Source organism: Python bivittatus, unplaced genomic scaffold (assembly GCF_059951505.1).
Source record: "Python bivittatus isolate LINGU-HERP-01145 unplaced genomic scaffold, Pbiv_v1 ctg000320_np1212, whole genome shotgun sequence".
Lineage (NCBI taxonomy): Eukaryota > Metazoa > Chordata > Lepidosauria > Squamata > Pythonidae > Python > Python bivittatus.
Window position 1 is genome coordinate 14295982 of NW_028277052.1, and position 19137 is coordinate 14315118.

General features: G+C 41.4%; 1 protein-coding gene across 1 annotated transcript in view; it reads left to right on the forward strand.

Moving 5' to 3' along the window:
• ADGRA2 (adhesion G protein-coupled receptor A2) overlaps positions 1 to 19137 on the forward strand; it is an 84519-nt gene that overhangs the window by 20653 nt on the left and 44729 nt on the right. Inside the window, exon 2 of the mRNA XM_088139134.1 lies at positions 5704 to 5775. Within this exon, the coding sequence (XP_087995260.1) occupies positions 5704 to 5775 (72 nt within the window). The remainder of the gene's footprint in view (positions 1 to 5703; positions 5776 to 19137) is intronic.

Here is a 19137-nt window from a genome sequence, read left to right on the forward strand (position 1 = left end):
ATGCAGATTCTTTTTCCTGACTCTGGCAGCAGATCAGACAGAATTACAAGATTACATCTTGGCCAACTGGCTCCTTTCCTTTTTAGGGAGGCGGTCTGTTTTTTATGGCAGGAACTTGGATGATCCCCAGTATCTAAACATGAAGTAAAGCCTCTGTTCCCCCTTAAGAACCTTTCCTCCCACTCCCCTGTCTGTGGAGAAAGCTCCAGGCTTTAGAATGTGGATCACCTGTTTCAAGATGGGGAGGTTGCTCTTTACTAAGGCAATGGACGCAGGACACTCTTGGCCTGGACCCCAGAGAGTTGGCAGTTTTGATAAGCTCTTGCATAGAGATTTCTTGGAAGCTTGAAAGATTCTGTGCTGCTTTTGTGACAATCTGATAAAGTTATTGCTTTAATATGGATTTGAATTTTCTTCCTCACCTTCCAAATCAGGTCAAGGAAAAGAGGTTGAAGGGAAGATGGAGACTGGTCAGCTTCAAGGGGTTGTCTGTTTCTTGCTCCAGTTTAGAATGACCCAATGATAGCATGCTTGCCTATAATCAGGTATGGCACCCTTAGTGTCCCACACATGGAAACCTTTAAGAGACAAGGTTCAGGGCCAGAGGAAATCATTAACAAAACAAATAGGGAAAAGTGGAGGTTCGACTTTCCTATTGTTCAGACAGGAAATTCCAGGGAACTTGCCAAACAGGATGCCTTCTTCTGCCAGCTGCCCCAGGACCACCCCTTAAGCTGTGAAGTTGTGTTCAGCTTTATGCAGCCCAAGAAGCCATCGAAATGGGTTATCAGAGAGTTCGTATCTAAATCTGAATTCTTTGTTCTCGTCTAGCTCATGTTTTGGAGGACATCTATCTCAAAGGTCAACATTACCACACTCCATAAGGGATGGTCCAATCTGCCTTCAGTGGCAGCTTCTAAAGCCTGTGCCAGATACTGAATTTTTCTGTACATAAATGCAGAACCGTTACTCATTTGAGGTCTGGGACACGCAATAGATAGCTGTATGTATCATCTAAGTTGGGATCTTCTTCAATATCTGAGAAAAAAGCAAATATTACTCATTCTTCCCTCAAATAGTTATCTATTTCAGCTGGGTGATTTTCGGCTGAAGAACAGAACATAAAATGTTTAAATTAAAAGACAAATGATATCATGGCATAATATAATAGTTGCAAACTTTATATGGAATGTGAACAGTCGTACTGGTTGCTGTAGTGGTTAAGGTGCTGGACTAGGAGCAGAGAGACCCACATTTTAATCCCCCCCCCCCACTTAGCCATTGGGCCAGTCATAGTCTCTCTGTGAAACCTACCTTACAGAGTTGGGCGGGGGGAGTAGGAGGAAGGAACACTCTCTATGCCATCTTAAGCTCCTAAATGAAAGGCAAGTTATAAAACAAATTCATAAATAAATAAATAAACAGTAGTATTAATAAAACAGTGGACTATTACTTCAATGATTTGTATGTACTAAGAGCCAGTATGGTATAGTGGCTAAGATGCTGAGCTAGAAACTGGGAGACTGTGAACTTGAATCCTCCCTTAGGCATGGAAATCAGCTTGGTGGTTTTGGGCTGGTCACTCTCTCTCAGGCCAAACCACCTCACAGGGCTGTCATTGTGGGAAAAATAGGTGGTGGGAGCATTAGGTAGGTATGCCACCTTGATTTGATCAAAAATAGAAGTAGGGTAAACATCGAATAATAAATAAAAATGTAAAAAAATACTAACAGCATATTCATTCTCTGGTGGCTGATTTTTCAGTCATTATCCATGGGTAAGAGGAAAGTATTAAATTGACCTGTGGTTTCGAGGAATATATGCTTTGGGGGAGACGAATATGAGATCATTTTCCTCAAATGCTTGTAATTTCTATCGCAACAGAAGAGTGACATTATTAAATACACAGGGCATAATTTTATTACCTGCAATTCACGTAATTCAAGTTGATTATTGCTGACATGTTTTGTATAATCACACTGAATTCTTTGTTCTTGTCTAGCTCGTGTTTTGGAGGATGTCTATCTCAAAGTCAAGTGTAGGCCTCTGGCAGTAAAAGTTGTGCCCCCATGCCATATTTCTCCTTCCCTATCAAGAAATATTCTGCAATTGCACAGTATTTTGTGTTTCTGAGGCTTACCACTGTTATGCCTATCATGGTATGACTCTGACCTCCCACCCCAATGTTTAAATGGTAGAAAAGAGTTGTGAGATGCGTGTAGAAAAAGGAGAAGTGAGGTAAAAGAGAGAACATTTTTGAGAGAAGGTGGGAGCAATAAACAAATCAGGAAAACAACCTAGTCCCTGTTCTTTCCAGATCTAAGTCAAAAAAGGAGTATTAAACTCCAAGGGATATGGTGTTAATACTGGGGTTTGTACTTCTTGGTTCACCTTTCTTCAACTGGGGCATTCTCCAGATGTGCACACTTCTTCTCTCGGGATTCCCAGCCAAGGTAAAGTTGTGTTAGGAGAAAACACACACGCATAAAGAGTTGTCTTGCAAAATCATGAACCAGAGAGGGTCAACAGCTGCACCTACCTCAGTCAAAAGATTAGAAAGAAGGGTGATATCATAAAAGAAATGTTGAGCTAGATTAAACTAGGTTGGTGAACATTTGGATGGTTTCATGCTGCAGCCAAAAAGCAGGATGCCCACCTGCTTAAAAAAGCAATTGTTTAATCAGTGTGTACTGTCTGTGCTGAGATACGGTTGCAAAATTTGGACGTTCGAGAGAAAAACAGTGCAGAAGCTGAACGTTACGAGAAGAACCATGGAATGGCAAATGCTCGAGAGAACATGACAAGAAAAGAAATATTCCAGTATGCTTCCACCAACAGACAGGAGTATGTCACATAACGAAGTGAAAAGTCTCATGGAAATCTGCAGTGGCCATATTGTGCAGAATGAACAGATAAAGACTGGATAACAACAGTCTTTGATTGGATACCAGACCTTGGACAGATGTTTGAACTGTGTTAACCGGAAACAGTTTGCAACGTATCAAAGCTGTTGGAAAGCAGGTGAAGACGCCTTCCTCCTGCAGTGGTTTGGATTGGGCTGATAATGATGATTATATGTATATGTGTGTCTGTAGGCATATGCATAGGTGTGTGTGTTTGTGTATTTTATATATATTTCACATTTAAATTGTTTTCTGCAACATTTCAAGACAAAACCTTTCCAGGCAGGCTACACCCATAATTAAAAACAAACCTAAATGCGTTTTTTAAAAAATCTCAAAAACATCTCACAGCCTAGTACAATGCTTATACATGAAGTTAATTTCAACAATCAGGAGAAGCATTTAAAAACAGTAGTAGCATAAAGGTGGGCAGCTAGAAAGCCGGGCATTGATGGAGAAATGTGCACCTGAGAAAAATAAACTCCCTGCAGACTTCATCACTGCTGCCTTGACAAGTACTTTCAAATGTCGTTTTGACTTTATCATTGCCAAGTGAGGAAGTCAATTCCGAAACATCACAGTGAGAAATTTGAAAGAAATTCTCAAGCGTTTGGCGGGAAGGGCAGGAAAATAGAACGAAGCTTCTATTGTTGCACAGGGAAGAAAACCTTCAGGAAACTGAAAGATTTGTGTGCAGTTGTTGCAGGCAGTTGTTTGGTAAACACGGCTGCTACTAGGCCCATTCAATTAGAGTTTCCATGAAGGGAAGAATCTGAAGTGGATGGTGAGGTCAAGCCATCAAAAGCTTTGCAGCTGTTTGGTGGCCCTCTTAGCACAAGACGTGCCTGCCAGGGCTAATTGCTCATTAAAAAAGCTTTTTAATGAGAGCTGGAAGAATTGATGGGTGCTCCTTTTATTTTTTTTTTTTTTTTTTTCCTGGCTCCTTTCAGTTGGCAGGTTTTCTGCTTGCTTTGAGCTGAGGTCAAAAGAAGGCTGTTTTTGTGGTCTTCCAAACTGTTTACTTTGAGAACAAGCTTCCTTAGTGCCGTCAAAACCCTGACTTAACTAGGGAGTACTTGAACTGTGCTCCCGTACAATGAAGGAGCCCAATGGGATGGACCAGGTCTCGTGGTAAATGGGGCTGAATATGGGTTTTGCAGGGAGCTGTGTGGGAGGTCCTAATCCAGAGGCTGCCAGCTTCAGTTTGTACATGCTGAAAATGAGCATCACAAAAGGGAGATAGAGAGAGAGCATTCCCCTAGGAGCAAGCTACATCTTCGGGAGGGGAATACACAAATCTATGGAGAAAAGATACACCTTGCACTTGACTTGGTTCCGAGACTTCCAGTTGTGGGTCCTGTTGGAGAGGACCCTCCAACAGGGCCCACAACTGAACTTTTGTTCCTGTTTTGACAAAATGTATTCTCGTTAGCATTTTGGTGTGTCTCCAAGCTGTTACTGGACTGGCCAACCAGCCCTTGAAAACACACACTTAAGCCAGCCTAGAATTATCTATTGTTCTCTCTGAACTCTTGCTTACGACAATTGGATCAGGGTAAACAAACAAACAAAAGCCTTAAAAACTATATATAAGTTGTGCAGAACTGACTGTTCAGATATCATCTGGATTCCTCAAATGCAGAGATGTTTTTCCTGATACATTACCCCTCTCTGCACGAATGTCATTTTAGACAGAAATATTGAATATGGATATCTAACGGTTTGCATGTTTCTTTAAGGTCATACATATGTGCATTTAAGTGTGTGTGTGTGTACATTTGCGTCTACACACACAAACCCATTCATATGTGGATAGGCTTCAGAGTTTCTTTTTCTTCGTTCAATTTTGTTTTCGACTTTGGTTTGTTTTTCTTTCCAGTTCTGTACTTTTTAGTTTACATCTTTTTGTTTTGCAATGTTTATTATTCCATTTATTAGGTTACGCCTTTCTTACTTCCATTTTGTTTGGCTTTGCAAGCTTATGACATTCTGCTAGGAATAGCAGTGATAAAAGTATAACCGCATCACTCAGCCACACCACAAACATTCCCGGCCGCTGATGGCGCAGGATATAATAATGGATGTGGAGAAAGGGAGAGATGAAATAAATAAAAAAATCCCGTGGACCAGCTGGTTCAGTTTAGATAAGGCCTTTCTCCTGTTTCCTTCAGCCATGGGAAATGCATTGACGCTTGGCCTCAGTTCCCCATTTGTAAATGTTACTATTACCCATGGAGCTGATGTGAAAGCAAGCCCCATAATGTCTGAGAAGCACTAAGCAAATCGTACTGCAAAGAAGTGACAGCTAATCATGATTTCATCAGTCCCTGCTGTCTTTCCTCTAAACCATCCACAACCACCCAAAAACATGTGGGTCTGACTAATGCAGAAATGAGCAACATTTCAGGCCACTATTAACATGTGGGAAAGGGTGAGGGTAGCAACTGGGGCTATTATGCAAAAGGCATGGGGCCATGTCATACACATAATAATAATAATTACATTATGGGATTCCCCCCCCCTTTTTTTTTCTGGGGGGAAGGATACAATTTAGGCTATTCTTTGTCTTCTAAACTGTGAACATGACCTGTTTTAGAATTTGGTGATTTGGGGGAATTGTGCTTGAAAGGGTTCTGCAGGCTACAAAAAGAGGATTTGGGGTTCTGGGTGAACGTTTAGCCATAGTTAATCTGTTCCAGAACTAATGAATCCCTCAGTGAGGACCACACACCTGTCCTGCCCCTTTAAGCCCTGCCTATATGGGTGACACAAACTAAATATCATCTTTCTCTTTCTCCAGACTTTTGAGCAATAACAAAATAACAACCCTGAAGAATGGCACTTTTATTGGACTACATGCTCTTGAAAAGCTGTAAGTACCAATTCTTGCTCTTTTTTTTTTTTACTTCTGGGCTACTAATGATGATCTCAGGAATTAGCGATCAAAATGTAGTGAAAGTGAATGTGGAGTGGGTGTGGGCATAGGTGTGCACTCCTACGCCAACCTGTCTATGTGTGGAAGTCATTGTACTGCCACCGGAACTGGAAAAGAAGGTGTTTGGAAGGGCTTACATTGTTAAAGCAAAAGCAAAATGTACAGTGGAACCTCGGGTTACGAACGCTTGTGTTAACGAACTTTTTGGGTTACGACCAGCTCCGGCTGCAAAATTTTGCCTCGGTTTGCGAACTTCGCCTTGGAGTATGAACAGGATACGCGGCCATTTTCCCTCCCGTGACACGGTCCACGGCCATTTTCCGCCCCTGACACGTGGTCCGCGGCCATTTTTCTGCCCCTGACACGTGGCCCGCGGCCATTTTCCACCCCTGACATGTAGTCGTAGGGAGGGGGACTCTCCCTCCAAGCAATAGCCGCCTCCCTGTCCTCCACGCCAGAATGGATTAATGGTAATTACATTGAACCTTATGGGGAAATTTGCTTCGGGTTGCGACCAATTCAGGCTGCGACCAGAGTCACGGAACGAATTAAGTTCATAACCCGAGGTACCACTGTATTTGAGCCTTAGCTGCAAACATTCATTGTCTACTATGATTGTAGTGCTTGTTTACTGGTGGATCTGTTGTTCCTTATTTGCATCTGTTGTGTCTTATTGGCCATTGCAGGTAGGTTTTATCCACAATAGAAGACACTAAAGTCAGGATAAGGGTTTTCTGCTTCTTGCTTTACTGAAACTTTTAGAAGAACTAACTGTAGCATAATTCTTTGGCAAGAATTAGATACAGGTAGCCCAGAATAGCAGAGCAACAGTACTGGATCACAGGCATGCTTAATCAATCAATAAAAATAATAACTCGTTAGACTACAAGTTGCATTAGAAGAAATATAGTTACAGATCATGGGAAGTCATTGTTCCACTGTATTCTGTACTGGCCAGATGTCATTTTGAGTATTTTGGACACTATGTTTTAAGAAAGATGCAAAGAAATGGAGCAACTATACAGAGAAGGACCGTGAAGATGATCAGAGAACTGATAACTAAATCTTGTGAGCAGAAACTAAAAAAATGAGTATGTGTAGGTGTCAGAGTCTGCACACTCATCCCCAAAGTTCAGTAAATCCTCTGGACTCTAATTAGTCCTGGCAGTAGGAGGGCTGTGCATCCTTCAGAAATGATTCAGGCAACAAATGCCTCAGAGCACAGCACTTCCCTGATAGTCAACAAAGCAACCAGACTCTTCTCAGTCTTAAACAGGGAAAAAGGTGTTGCTGGGTTGAAGACATGCATGAACATTAATGAGGTAATGTTCAGTCTTTAGAAGACTGAGAAGGGACAGTGCTACACTGGCATCTTCTGCAAACTGCAGTAATGCTAGAACAACAATGACATATTCACACAAATGCTGTGATTGCATGCCTATATGAAGTACATAAATCACAACCTGTGTTTGATTATGTCATTGTGCATGGGTGGTCACTTGCCCACCCTTGCAGACATCCGTGGAAAACTAGGAGTCTAGCTTTCTCTATCATCCCAGGCTGCAGGACTCAGAACAATGGTCCTACATTGCAGAAAGCCAGATTCTGGCTGAAAGTTAGGAAATAAGCTTCTAATCATAACAACAGTAGTTCAATAATGGAACTTAGTACCAAGAGTAATGGTATGCTCCCCTTTGCTGGGCAAAGGTCTGTCCTGAGTACTGTAATTGGGATTCCTGTTCAGAACAGGAGGTGGAATCAGTGGCCTGAGTGGGATTGTCCCACTCTAGGATTTTGAAAGTGTGAGCAGGAATCAGTGCTGAATCATCTACAGGTCGTCCCTGGGTTCAGAATGCCCAGTTTAAGGACAACTCATAGTTAAGAATGGAGCCTATTGTAGCAAAATTCAAGTTATACACAGTGGTTTGAGTTCAGTACACAGTGGTTTGAGTTCTTTACACAATGCTGCTTATATCAGTGTTTCTCAACCTTGCAACTTTAAGATGCATGGACTTCAATTCTGCGAGTTGAAGTCCATGCATCTTAAAGTTGCCAAGGTTGAGAAACACTGGCTTATACAGTATCATACAATAATACTGTTCCGGCTCACATACAAATTCAACTTAAGGACAGACCTTGGGAACAGAACTGGTTCTTAAACTGGGGACTACCTGTACACAGGTTAGCCTCCCAGCAATGGGATTGCATGAATTGGAGTAGACCAAGTTTACTTTGGAGTGAGAAGTGTGCTGATATGAGCCCCTTATTTAGGTTTAAGACCCTAGCAGATTAGAGATTTCAAGCATCTTTGGGATACTTGCTATATTTACAGATCTACCAGCAGATCCTAAATAAGACACTGTTAGACAACAGATCATATTTCAAAAGACTACTTTTTCAGGATGTCCTTAGTTAAATCCCTTATCTAAATTACTTCTCCTGAAAGCTATTCTCGGCCTTAGTGGATCATTCTTTTGTTCAAAAGATTCAGTTGCACCTCTAATATTACAGGAGAGATCCGACCCAGTTGAATCTATGAAATCTGGGAAGACCCCCACACCAGATTGTATGTATGTATGTATGTATGTATGTATGTATGTGTGTGTGTGTGTGTGTGTGTGTGTGTGTGTGTGTATATATATATATATATATATATATATATATATAAAATAAAATAAAGAGAGCTTGGATTTGTATTATTAGAGACTGAACGCCTGAAGGAAAGGCAGATATAAATATATCTTTTGAAAAAGGGCCCCTTCTCTTATCATTCTAAAAGGTTTATGTAATAGTTATTTTGAAAACAGAAAAGGGCCTTACAAATTGTGTGAGATAGTGCCTAATATTCATGTTAAATATAGACGCAAAGATTCTGACCACAACTTTGACCTGAAGACTGAAGAACACTGCTATCAATAATGTATATAATTCATACATGCACACACGCATGCACACAATTAAAACATTTCTATTTCCTAGTACAGTATAGGTTTTCTCAAAACCTTGACTTTTATAATGCTAAAATTGTGTTTAATTTATGCACACACATACACACACACACACAATTTTTTTATTGCCCGCAACATCAATCCGAATCATGTAATGGTGTCTATGGTACTTGCTTGCTACCTCCTGGAATTCAACTGTTACAGCTGCAGTTGAAGCCTACTCCCTCTCTGCTTCTCCTACAGCAATTCTTTTAAGGGTTTCCCCCCAAAAGTAGAAGAGAGGGGACTTCAGCTCCTGATCACATCAACCTCTGTTTTGCTCTTGAGATGCATAGAAACACTCCAAATGAAATAGACCAAGAGCATTGAGAGCAGGCTGATCTGGGAGACCGATCATGAAAGCAACTTTGTCAGACCAACAAAGTCAACTTTCTTATCTGAACATGAAAGGCATCTCTGTGGTTCAGGGCTTTCATAGGCGGAAATTTATGTCTTCTTGTCCCCTTCCCCCAAATATGGGTTTAATCTGTACGTAGGTATGTTGGGGGTGGGTGAGGAAAGAGGACACACACTGAAGGGGTTTTGTTCAGAGATGCTGAGTTTAAGCGAATGTCTTGTGTTCCCCACTGGCAAATGCATGACTGTGGCTTATTATGCTGCTTAATGAGGCCTGAAAGCGCAGCCTTTTCTGGGTTCAGGGTTAGATGTGCCAGAGGAAGATTTGTTGACGCTGGAAAAGGGATCCTTGAAAAAACTGATAACAATTCAGGCACAGACTGACTAGATCTGACTCTGACTGGAGAAATGAATTGATTGGAACCGGCTTATCCTTTTAGATTTTTCATTTCTCTGCATGTATATGATGTTTATTTCTTGGCTAGGAATCAAGGTTTAAAACATGCTACTTTAGGTTAAAATATATTTTACAATGCACACTTTGTGATAATAGGTATTTGCAAATGTAAGTTTATAGTTGAAATCCCCTAAAGGAAACGTTTTTGTTTTTTTTAATGAATCACAGATTAACGTGGACATGAAATTTAGGAATGAACATATGCAAAAGTGACACGAATAGGAAAGAGACTGATAGAAGATATATAGGAAAACTAAAAATAAATATCTGAATGCTACCCAGAAACTTACTTCGCTGTATGTAGGTACATTTTAAGATTCTGAATAGGTTCAAGCCAACAGCAACAAACTTTACAGGAGTCTTAGGCCAGAGTCAAATAAACCAACCCCTACCTGTATTGGTATCCATCCATATAATTTGCTACATGTATATCAAGGTTAGTGAGACCAGTTCCAAAACAGCAGACTTGCTATGGCACACCCTAAGGAATAGCGAGAAAAAGGCACGTGCCATTTTCATTGCTAAGAATTTTGCTCGGATTTATGAACTAAAGCAGGAACTGCCCTTGCGCACTGAATTATACGTCACCCAAATTGCGATTGTAGACAGGACTGCTTGCATTTGGGAACTTTGTACGTGACTGCAAGTGGAGGGAGTGGTTTCCATAAGCAAATCATAGCCCCAGTGATTAAAAAGAGGAGTAGACATAGAGGTATTTCTCCTTCCAATAGTAGGGTCAGGGGAGTAAGTGCCAGTTGGGGCTGAAGTCAAACTTGGGACACTGAGAAGCAAGAGGAAAGGATGAACTTGCCCAGAGGAGATGTAGGACAGGTACAAATAAAAATAAAACGATTAGCACCCCCGCCCCCAAATTCAAGATTCAGTATGCCTATCACATGACCAAAAAGGAAAGGGGAAAAATCCGGGTGGGGAGAAGAAATGACTTGCTTGATATAATTGCAGCTATGTTCCTGGTTTCTAGTCTATGTGAGATGCCCCTAAGGGCAGGGACCTCTTTGCCCTGCTAAAACTGTGAACCTGAGAGTGTCTTTAATGTTCCTTCCATCTCCTTTTCCATTTATTTTTATTTTTCTTCTTTGTAGTTAAGGGTTATCTGCAGACTGAAACAAAGCGCTCATTAATGGCAAGGGATTATGGCTTGCCCAACAGGGAGGATGCTCCAGAGGGTGGTTGTTTAGAGTGTCTGACTATCCACAGGGACTATCCAAGGGAAAGTCTTAGCAATTTGGAACTCTCTGGCAACTTCTTCCCTGACACTGGTACACTGGAGAGAAGCCCCCACCCCAATGTTCAGGCAGCTCCCGCCAAGTTTTACATTTGCTTAGGCAATGCTTGAACTTGACCCTTTACATCCCACTCTCCAATGTCCTGTTGTTGTTGTTATTCTCCCAGCCTCAGAAAACTGTATCTAATTGGACCAGACCCCTGGGCACACAAAATCTCTTTAAAGTTTCATTGGTTAGGGAGTTCTGAAATAGCCGACCCCAATCCCCGTTTACTCCAGATGGCATTGACCTCATGGTCACCTCTGGAATGTTCAAATTATGCTGGGAGACCAGAGCTGTCAGTCAAAGGGTATTGCTATTACTTCGAAGGCTACCAGTCCCCACCCTGGATTGTGGCTTGGACAGGATGATGGTAACCTTCTGGGGTGTGGTAGAAGGCAGAATGGCAGGAGCCACAATTAGCAATTGCTTCCTCAGGGGGGTATGTTCCAGCTGCAGTTTGGAGAGAATGATTAATGCACAAGCTCAAGGAATTTCTCAGGACTAAGTCATACCCATATATCAATCCCACTGTTCCCTTTCAGGGTAATTAGCAGTATGCAGAGTGGAATAAGTAATAGGAAGCCAGTGGATGTCTCATTTTCCCCCACCCTGCAATATTTCTTATCCATCCTAAGAAGAATATATGTCTTTACCCATTTTGTGACTAGGGGTACAATTAAGTAAATTTAGAAAGGGGGGCACCATTTTTTTGGTCAGGAAATAGAAGTGGGAATGGCCAGGACAAACCCATAGTTTGATTTAATTCTATGTATTTTTACACATCCTTACAATTAAAAGTAGTTAATATAATCTCTCTATGTATATTTAGTAATTTCCCCCTTTTACCACACTAATGGTGGCAATCTCGTGCAGAACCACAGTTTCTGCCTCCTGATTTAGACTTTAACTAAACAGCCTTACATTACCTCTTTAGATAATCATGTGTCTGATTTCCCAAAGCAGTTAAGAGGGAGGTGGCCAGACACAAGTTGGTTAGGAAAAGGGGGTGCCATCCAGGCTGTGATGGGCAGAGGCACATGGCAGGGAGTGGAAATCAGGCCTCCTTCAGGGAATAGGGATCAGAAATCTCAAGCTGGTCGCCACTTCTAGCCCTCTGTCTTTTTTCCCAGGTACCAGGAAGCAGAGCTTCAGGAGGCCATGGGTTCAAGTTGTTGCTGGAGCTGATGTTCCAGCTCTTCTCATTCATGACTTGATTGTGGGTGAGAGGACAGACAAGGCATACATTACTGAAAACTGGATAGAAATCTTGCTTGTGTATAACCCTCCCTCCCCTGTCCAAACCCTGCCCTGATGTTGCTGTTATGTCAAGTATGAAGGCATTTCCAGCAGATTTTTCCATCTTCCTGCTGATGAGATGTGAGAAGGTGTGCCTGTTGCAAATGTTCTTGTATTGTCTGGGTAGTATGTGTTACAGAAATGGAAGCCACATATTCTTGACAACAAAGGTCTCCACTTGTTCTTTTTAAAAAAAATACTGGAACACCTCACTTCAGGGTTAAGGGGGAAAGGTTGCTCTCCTGGAGCTTATTCATTACTGCTCAGCCTGGTGTCTGTGGCAACAGCAAGAAGGGTCAATTACTGCCAATTGAGATGATGGCTTTGTATCCCAGACACGTTTGACAAGGCTGCACCCCCTTAACCGCTCAGCTTGGCCTTAACAAGCAGCCAGGGGATGGGAACTCAGCCTCTTGCACCAGGAACCTAAGCTGGGGCTTGAACCCCTGACCCAGACAGAGGAGGGAATTTCTGTTTACCAGCCTTGCATTGTACTGTCTCAGTCACACCTTGTCCTGGAGCAGTGAAAACTGCTTATGAAGTGTGACCTTTCTCCAAATGATTGAGTTCTCATCTCCCACGGATTGGTCTGAGAGAAGGTGGCTTAGAATTGGTAGAATTTTTCAGGCCCTGGTTGACCCCTTGGACTAAAGCATAGGGCAGATTTTTAGAGACACCCAGTTCTTTGCCTAACATCCTTTAATTGTTGGAGTGTCAATTATTCCACTTTAAGAGAAGAAAAGAAATGATCCTGCTCTATGGTATTTTGTGGATAAAATCCTGGAACTGCCACTTGGGTCTAGACTCACAGACCAGCCTTCCCAAACTGGTGCAGTGCTGATGTGTTGAGTGTAGTGCTCCCAGAAAAGCTCTTTGGGGTTTGTCTTCTTACACAACATACGATGCACACAGATAACATATATATCTAAACAGAGCCTTTCTTCCACTGGTACCCACTCTGGAACATATCCATAACCTAGAGATAAAGCTCGAAACTGAAGACAGTGTAAACATGGCCTAAAAAAGCTTGTGTTCCGTTTGGCATTCAATATGTCACAAAGTTACTGTCCTCCCATTCAAAGGCATTTCATAAAATACATTGTTATGTATCTTGATTTAATTTGAATGGGTGTCAAATATTGAAAACATGTTCATTTTGCTTGTCACCTAAGAATGCTTTGCACCCTAGATATATAATTATTTCATGTAAATCTTTTAAAAGAAATAAGACCTATTTTTGCTTTAGATATCAAGCTGAACTTGAATATTTTAAATAAATATTTTGAACAAATGGATAAGTAACGTCTCTCTAGAGAAGTAGTTAGGTAGATCTTATTTGTTCATTTAAAGAATTTATTTAAAATGTTTACATATAGCCTGACATGCAAAGAATATCTAGATTGCACTCTTCCTCTTCAACTGTATTACATTTCCCAGCATCTGATTCCTTCCACACATGTTGCATTATAACTACCATTGTTCCCAGCTAGCATAAGGAAAGTATAAGAATAGCCTAGCTGACCAGTCCAAAGGGAATCCAGCATGTTATTTCTCACCTTGTGGTGTTTGCAAGCAGGGGATGAAGATATAGCCATCTCTTGCTATTGCTTCCCTGTGATTGATGTTTGGGGCTATTTAATCATTAGCCATGCTAGCTGAGGAGTTAGGACTCCTGTAAGCTAGTCAATCTGGACAGCAAGGTTAACCAACACATACACAATAATTGACCAGGTTTTGTTCCAAAGGAAAGCGGTTGAAAGACGGAGCACCCCCTTCTACTTGGCTTTGTAGATCACATTCCTAGAATCATACATTTGTGGCTTTTAGGATGTAACATTTATACTGGATGCATCCACAGGTTCATCTGTAATGTGAGATGAAAAACCAGGTGTATCATTTCATATAGTTCCAAATGACATACTTTTTTAAATGGAAACACTTAAACTTGGCCTTACATAGAATCCTCTGTCCAACTTCTCTATAGTTTTGCTGTGCTCCCTGTAATATTGACATGGATCAGAACCATTTTGTAGAGCAAGCATTCCCAGGACATAAATTATTTTTGGCTCAGTTTAGAACACTGAACTCCTTTTCCTACACCTCCCTTTCTATCTTCCCCTTCTCCCAACTGTTTGGAGGAAGAGTTGCATCTCTTGCCAAAGACAAAAAGGGAAGGCAAAGGAATGAAGGTACATGAAATCAGAGAAATTGATATAGTTATATTCAGTGGCATGATCAGGCCAAGATCTACAGGCCTGCTTAGAAAAATAGGCAGGCTCGCCAACTATACCATGCCTGTCCTATTACATTCTATCTAGAAGTCCAGGGTCTAAAATTAGCATCAAGTATACATGGACCTTTATTCTGGACGTCTTTGGTACTCAGGCCTTGTTTGATGTTTCCACGATATATTTTTATACACTGATCCCCAAGAACCTTCCCTTTTGTCTTTTGCTTGAAAGCTGTAGGAAATCCCATCCTCTCCTGCAACCCCTTGACAACACAATCACAATTATTAGAGGCCCAGATTTGGCCTGATAGTGCAGAATATATTAAAGTAGCATGAGATGTTTATTTTATGAATTAAACAACGTTAATAGAGCCACCCATATATGTTTGAGGACGGCTTAGTAGAACAAGTGAGAATCACCAGGTTAGATCTCTCTGCCATAGAAATCTGTACCTGATTCTGCTGATGGGTTCATGGCTTTGTGTTAATTTTTTGGAGCTCAATCAGTTTGGCTCAAACTAAAGCATAATATATTTTAAATAGAGCGCCATAGAGACTAGTGTGTGTGAGAGAAGAGGAGATGTTCATTTTGGGAAACTAGTGAGTCCATCAAGGCAAGCTGTTCCCTTCCACCCCTTAGGGCTTTTCAGAGCAAACATCCCATGGTGTTTGGCCATCTGCTGTGATGGAAGGGAATAGATCTAAAACACACAGAGAAAATGCCAAGGTCAACAAGTCCTTCAGGCTGGAATGAAGCGGAGGCTTGGCGTCGTGTGGTCCCTTGTTTCTCGGCTCAGCCGTTTGCAATAGCTTGAAGGCACTTGACGTTCAGGATATGGAAGAATTGCTCCTCTGTTGAGCAAAAATGTGGACTGGCATTGGCCTCCTGTGTGCACTGGCTGTGTTTCGCTTTCCAGAAAAATTGGGCAAGGTTTGGAGTCAGCTGGAGTAGTTGCATACACAAAGTGCCAAATGAAAACTGTTCAAAGTAGTTGTGTGTGTGTTTTTTCTACCAAGTCTCATTCAGTTGGATGAATGAGTCTGTCCCTTTACATTTCATTTCAGTGAAATTCTTTTGGTGTACCATGGGGTTCATGCACTTATTTAACTATAAGCTGGTCAAGGGTTGTCTGCGAATGGCCTGTCTTTGTGCAGTCATCCTTCCAGTGGTACAGTATATAATTTCCCTGGCTTCTCATGCTTCAATGAAATCCCAGTGGAAGAAAATGCTTGTGGTGGGACTCCTACAATGGGACTTTTTCTTTGTGATGCTATCATCACCACTAGGGTGGAATTGTTGGATCATCACCTCTCTTACCATGAAGAACTTTGGAGAAAACCTCCATACACTGTCTCTGCCCACAGGTGTGGTAAATTTCAAACGGCCATTTGTGGTCGTGTTTACAGTAGTGAATGAGAAAGCTTTAGCAATACATTTACAAATATGTAATTGAATAAAGTTGCAGATTGGACCAGGGTATTTTTTCCTACTTGAAACACAATTTCACTAGGTGGAGAGAGCATGCTTTCCTTTCATTATTCTATATGTGCATCTTGGCAGATAAGAGGTTATGATAGTGCCAGGTGATAGGTGACCCCTACCCCTACATTTTTTTAGTTTTATTTTTTGGTACCAACATTTTTTGGGGGTACCAAAATCTTCCTCATTTGGGTATCTCCTACACAGGAGCATCTAGTTGTATTATGAAGCCCTCTCTGATCACACAATTGTAAAAGATAGTTTCTTCCCTTTTCTGATGGGACAATCATGACAACTCTAGTGCACCCTTCCTAATTGTGGTATCTCCTAGGGGCATCTACACGATGGGTCCAGACGGTCAAGATGATAGTCACAATCACAGGATTGAAGTTGCAATCTTGATCTTTTTTTTTTTTTTTAACTCTCCCTGCAGACACCCTAGCTGTAAATGTGCTAGATTGCATCCCCCAGCATTCCTAGCCTAATTAAAGTAGACCATCATGGGGGAATGATGATCACCAGTTACAGGAAAAGTTTGGCTGCAGTTACAGCAACTAAAGATGATGCCATCGGTCAGTGAATCCAAGGGGCCAATGACTGTTTCCCATTGGCACGTTGCCTGTTAGATGATGCAACTTAGTACGATATGTTTCTTTCTGATTCAGGACCCAAATAAAGTTCTGATAACGTTCAGTGGCAAGGCTGTGCAAAAGTTCGGGAATCTGAAAGGGAGCAAGTGCATTTTCACAGAACTATACTTTTCATTTTCCCTCTACTGTTTTGGATACACATCCCCAACTTCTTTAGTTTCACCAGCCAGGAGGGGTAGAAATGAAGGAAGCAGATGGTGGGGAAGGTTAGGATACCTGTGACCTTCTATTCGATTCTTTGTATTTGGGGCATGCTGGGGCAATTTGCCCCTGGAAGACTAATTCCAACATGCTTTTTGGAATGTGGAGAGTTTTCTCTTTTTACCCACTCCGGAATAATCCACCTCATAACCAGGTACACAGTTTCATATATGCAGATCACTGTTTGTTTAACAGTGAAATTTGGTTTTAAGTTGCATGATCCCACACCCATGTCTGGGATCGCTTCAGCCAGAACAATTTCTGTTCCATTGCAAAGCAAATGGCATTTCCTGTTTGCTAATTACATCTTTCGAAACATTAACCCGCTTGTTCTCTCGATAATTGCTGTACGTCTTCAAGCCAGCTTTCCAGACCAAATCCTTTTTTGCATGGGGAACATTGTGTCATTGGTACTACGTGTCTGGGAAGGAACCTCATTAACCCCAGAAGAAGCTGCAAATACTGCTCCTGAGTTATGCCTTTTCTCCCAATTCACTTTTTATGACTCCATGCATATCAATATCAATATCAAGAAGTACTGGGCATCTTGATCATTAGAAAAACCATTGAAATCATTCTAGGAAGGAGGTGTATTGATTTTCACTAGGTCCTTTCCTTGTTCCAGTGCATTCTTGGAAAGGAAACATCACAATAGAAGCCGACTGCTCATTTTATGAGTCATTTGACTGTCCATTCTTGAAAAGGCAACCAGTGAAAACATAATCCCAACAGTTATTTTAGAATTTGGGGTTTCCCCACACACTCCTGTTTCCTGGGCAGTTGACTTCAATGGACAAAGAACCTTGGAGGAAAAAAAAAAAAGGGGAGGCTGTAAGATAAATTTTCTGGGTCTCTGGCCTCTTAAAAAGATGTAGTTAAACCCAGATGTACTTAAAATAGAATTACCAGAGTTAGTTGGAACTCACTTAAACCACCTTGGTTGCACAGGGTTGCTCTAAGCCAGTGTTTCTCAACCTTGGCAACTTGGAGATGTGTGGACTTCAACTCCCAGAATTCCCCAGCCAGCCTTGCTGGCTGGGGGATTCTGGGAATTGAAGTCCACACATCTCCAAGTTGCCAAGGTTGAGAAACACTGCTCTAAGCATATGTCATCTTGGGAGTTGAGGTCCACACATCGTAAAGTTGCCACGGTTGAGAAACACTGCTCTAAGCATATGTCATCTTGGGAGTTGAGGTCCACACATCGTAAAGTTGCCACGGTTGAGAAACACTGCTCTAAGCTTGGGTCCAGTCCTTTGACTATAAATGCATGTCTTCTAAAACCCAGATTCTTGTTGGGAATACTGAGATACTCAATACTCAGCTTCCTCCACCCAGGACTAGCAATTACTAAGCAAGCAAACAGCTTCCTTAAGCAAAGATCTTTCCCCAGTTTCTCAGAGGCTGTAAAAGCATAATCACGTTCAGCTTTAATGCATGGCTGGAACTTATGGACCTTTCCTTTAACCTATAGTTAGAGGCTGCTTTTTGTAAGCGGTTGCCATGTTGTTAGTGGTCATCTGTTTCTACTCTTGCTGTTTGTTTGTTTAAATGTCTTTTTTTTTAAAAGAGTGATATTTGAAAGGAATATGGTCTTCCAGACATGGAGCGCAATTTAGAATCACAGCATACATTCAGTCTTCTTTGGAAGAAGGCAGGAGATAAACTTTTAAAAATGCATCAGTAAACAAGTAGTCATCATGAAATTGAACCAGAAAAATCTGGAATTTTTTCAAGGTACGATTGCTTGGCCATTCTGCCCCTCAGTGAAACCTTACTGAAGAAAAATGTGAGAACTGCAGGTTAGTCAAATCAGACATACTTAGAAGTGGCTGTCTTTTTTGTTGTTATCAGCCAAAACTTGTCTTCCTATTCCCTGAAAATGTTCTTCCCTTGCAAAAAAAGACTTCTGTTTTCATATCTCTTTCTCAGGGGGTCTTCAGACATTTTTTTCCACATTTTTTGTTGGTGTTCTGGAATTTATTATTGCAGAAATGCAGGATGTGCTAGTATGGTTGGTTTTGTCACTCACACATATTTCCATTCTGGCTTCTCACACTTTCTGATGGGAGGAGGTGGGAACTATGGGAAGAACTTCCTCTTACTGCCTTTTCCTGGGATTTGCCTGAAAAGTGGAAACCAGAAAAACTGCATGCTACTGGCCAGACTCATTCACATCCTTCACTTAGTAAGGTATATGTACAGGAATCCCAAAGCCTACCCGTTAGAATTCCACTAAAGTTTTCTTTTCTTGTGCGAAAGATTTCAAATGTAATTTCTTTTCCTTCAAACCGAAGAATGGTTAACAAAAAGCAGAAGGAATTTCCTAATTTTGCAGAAAATGATCATTAC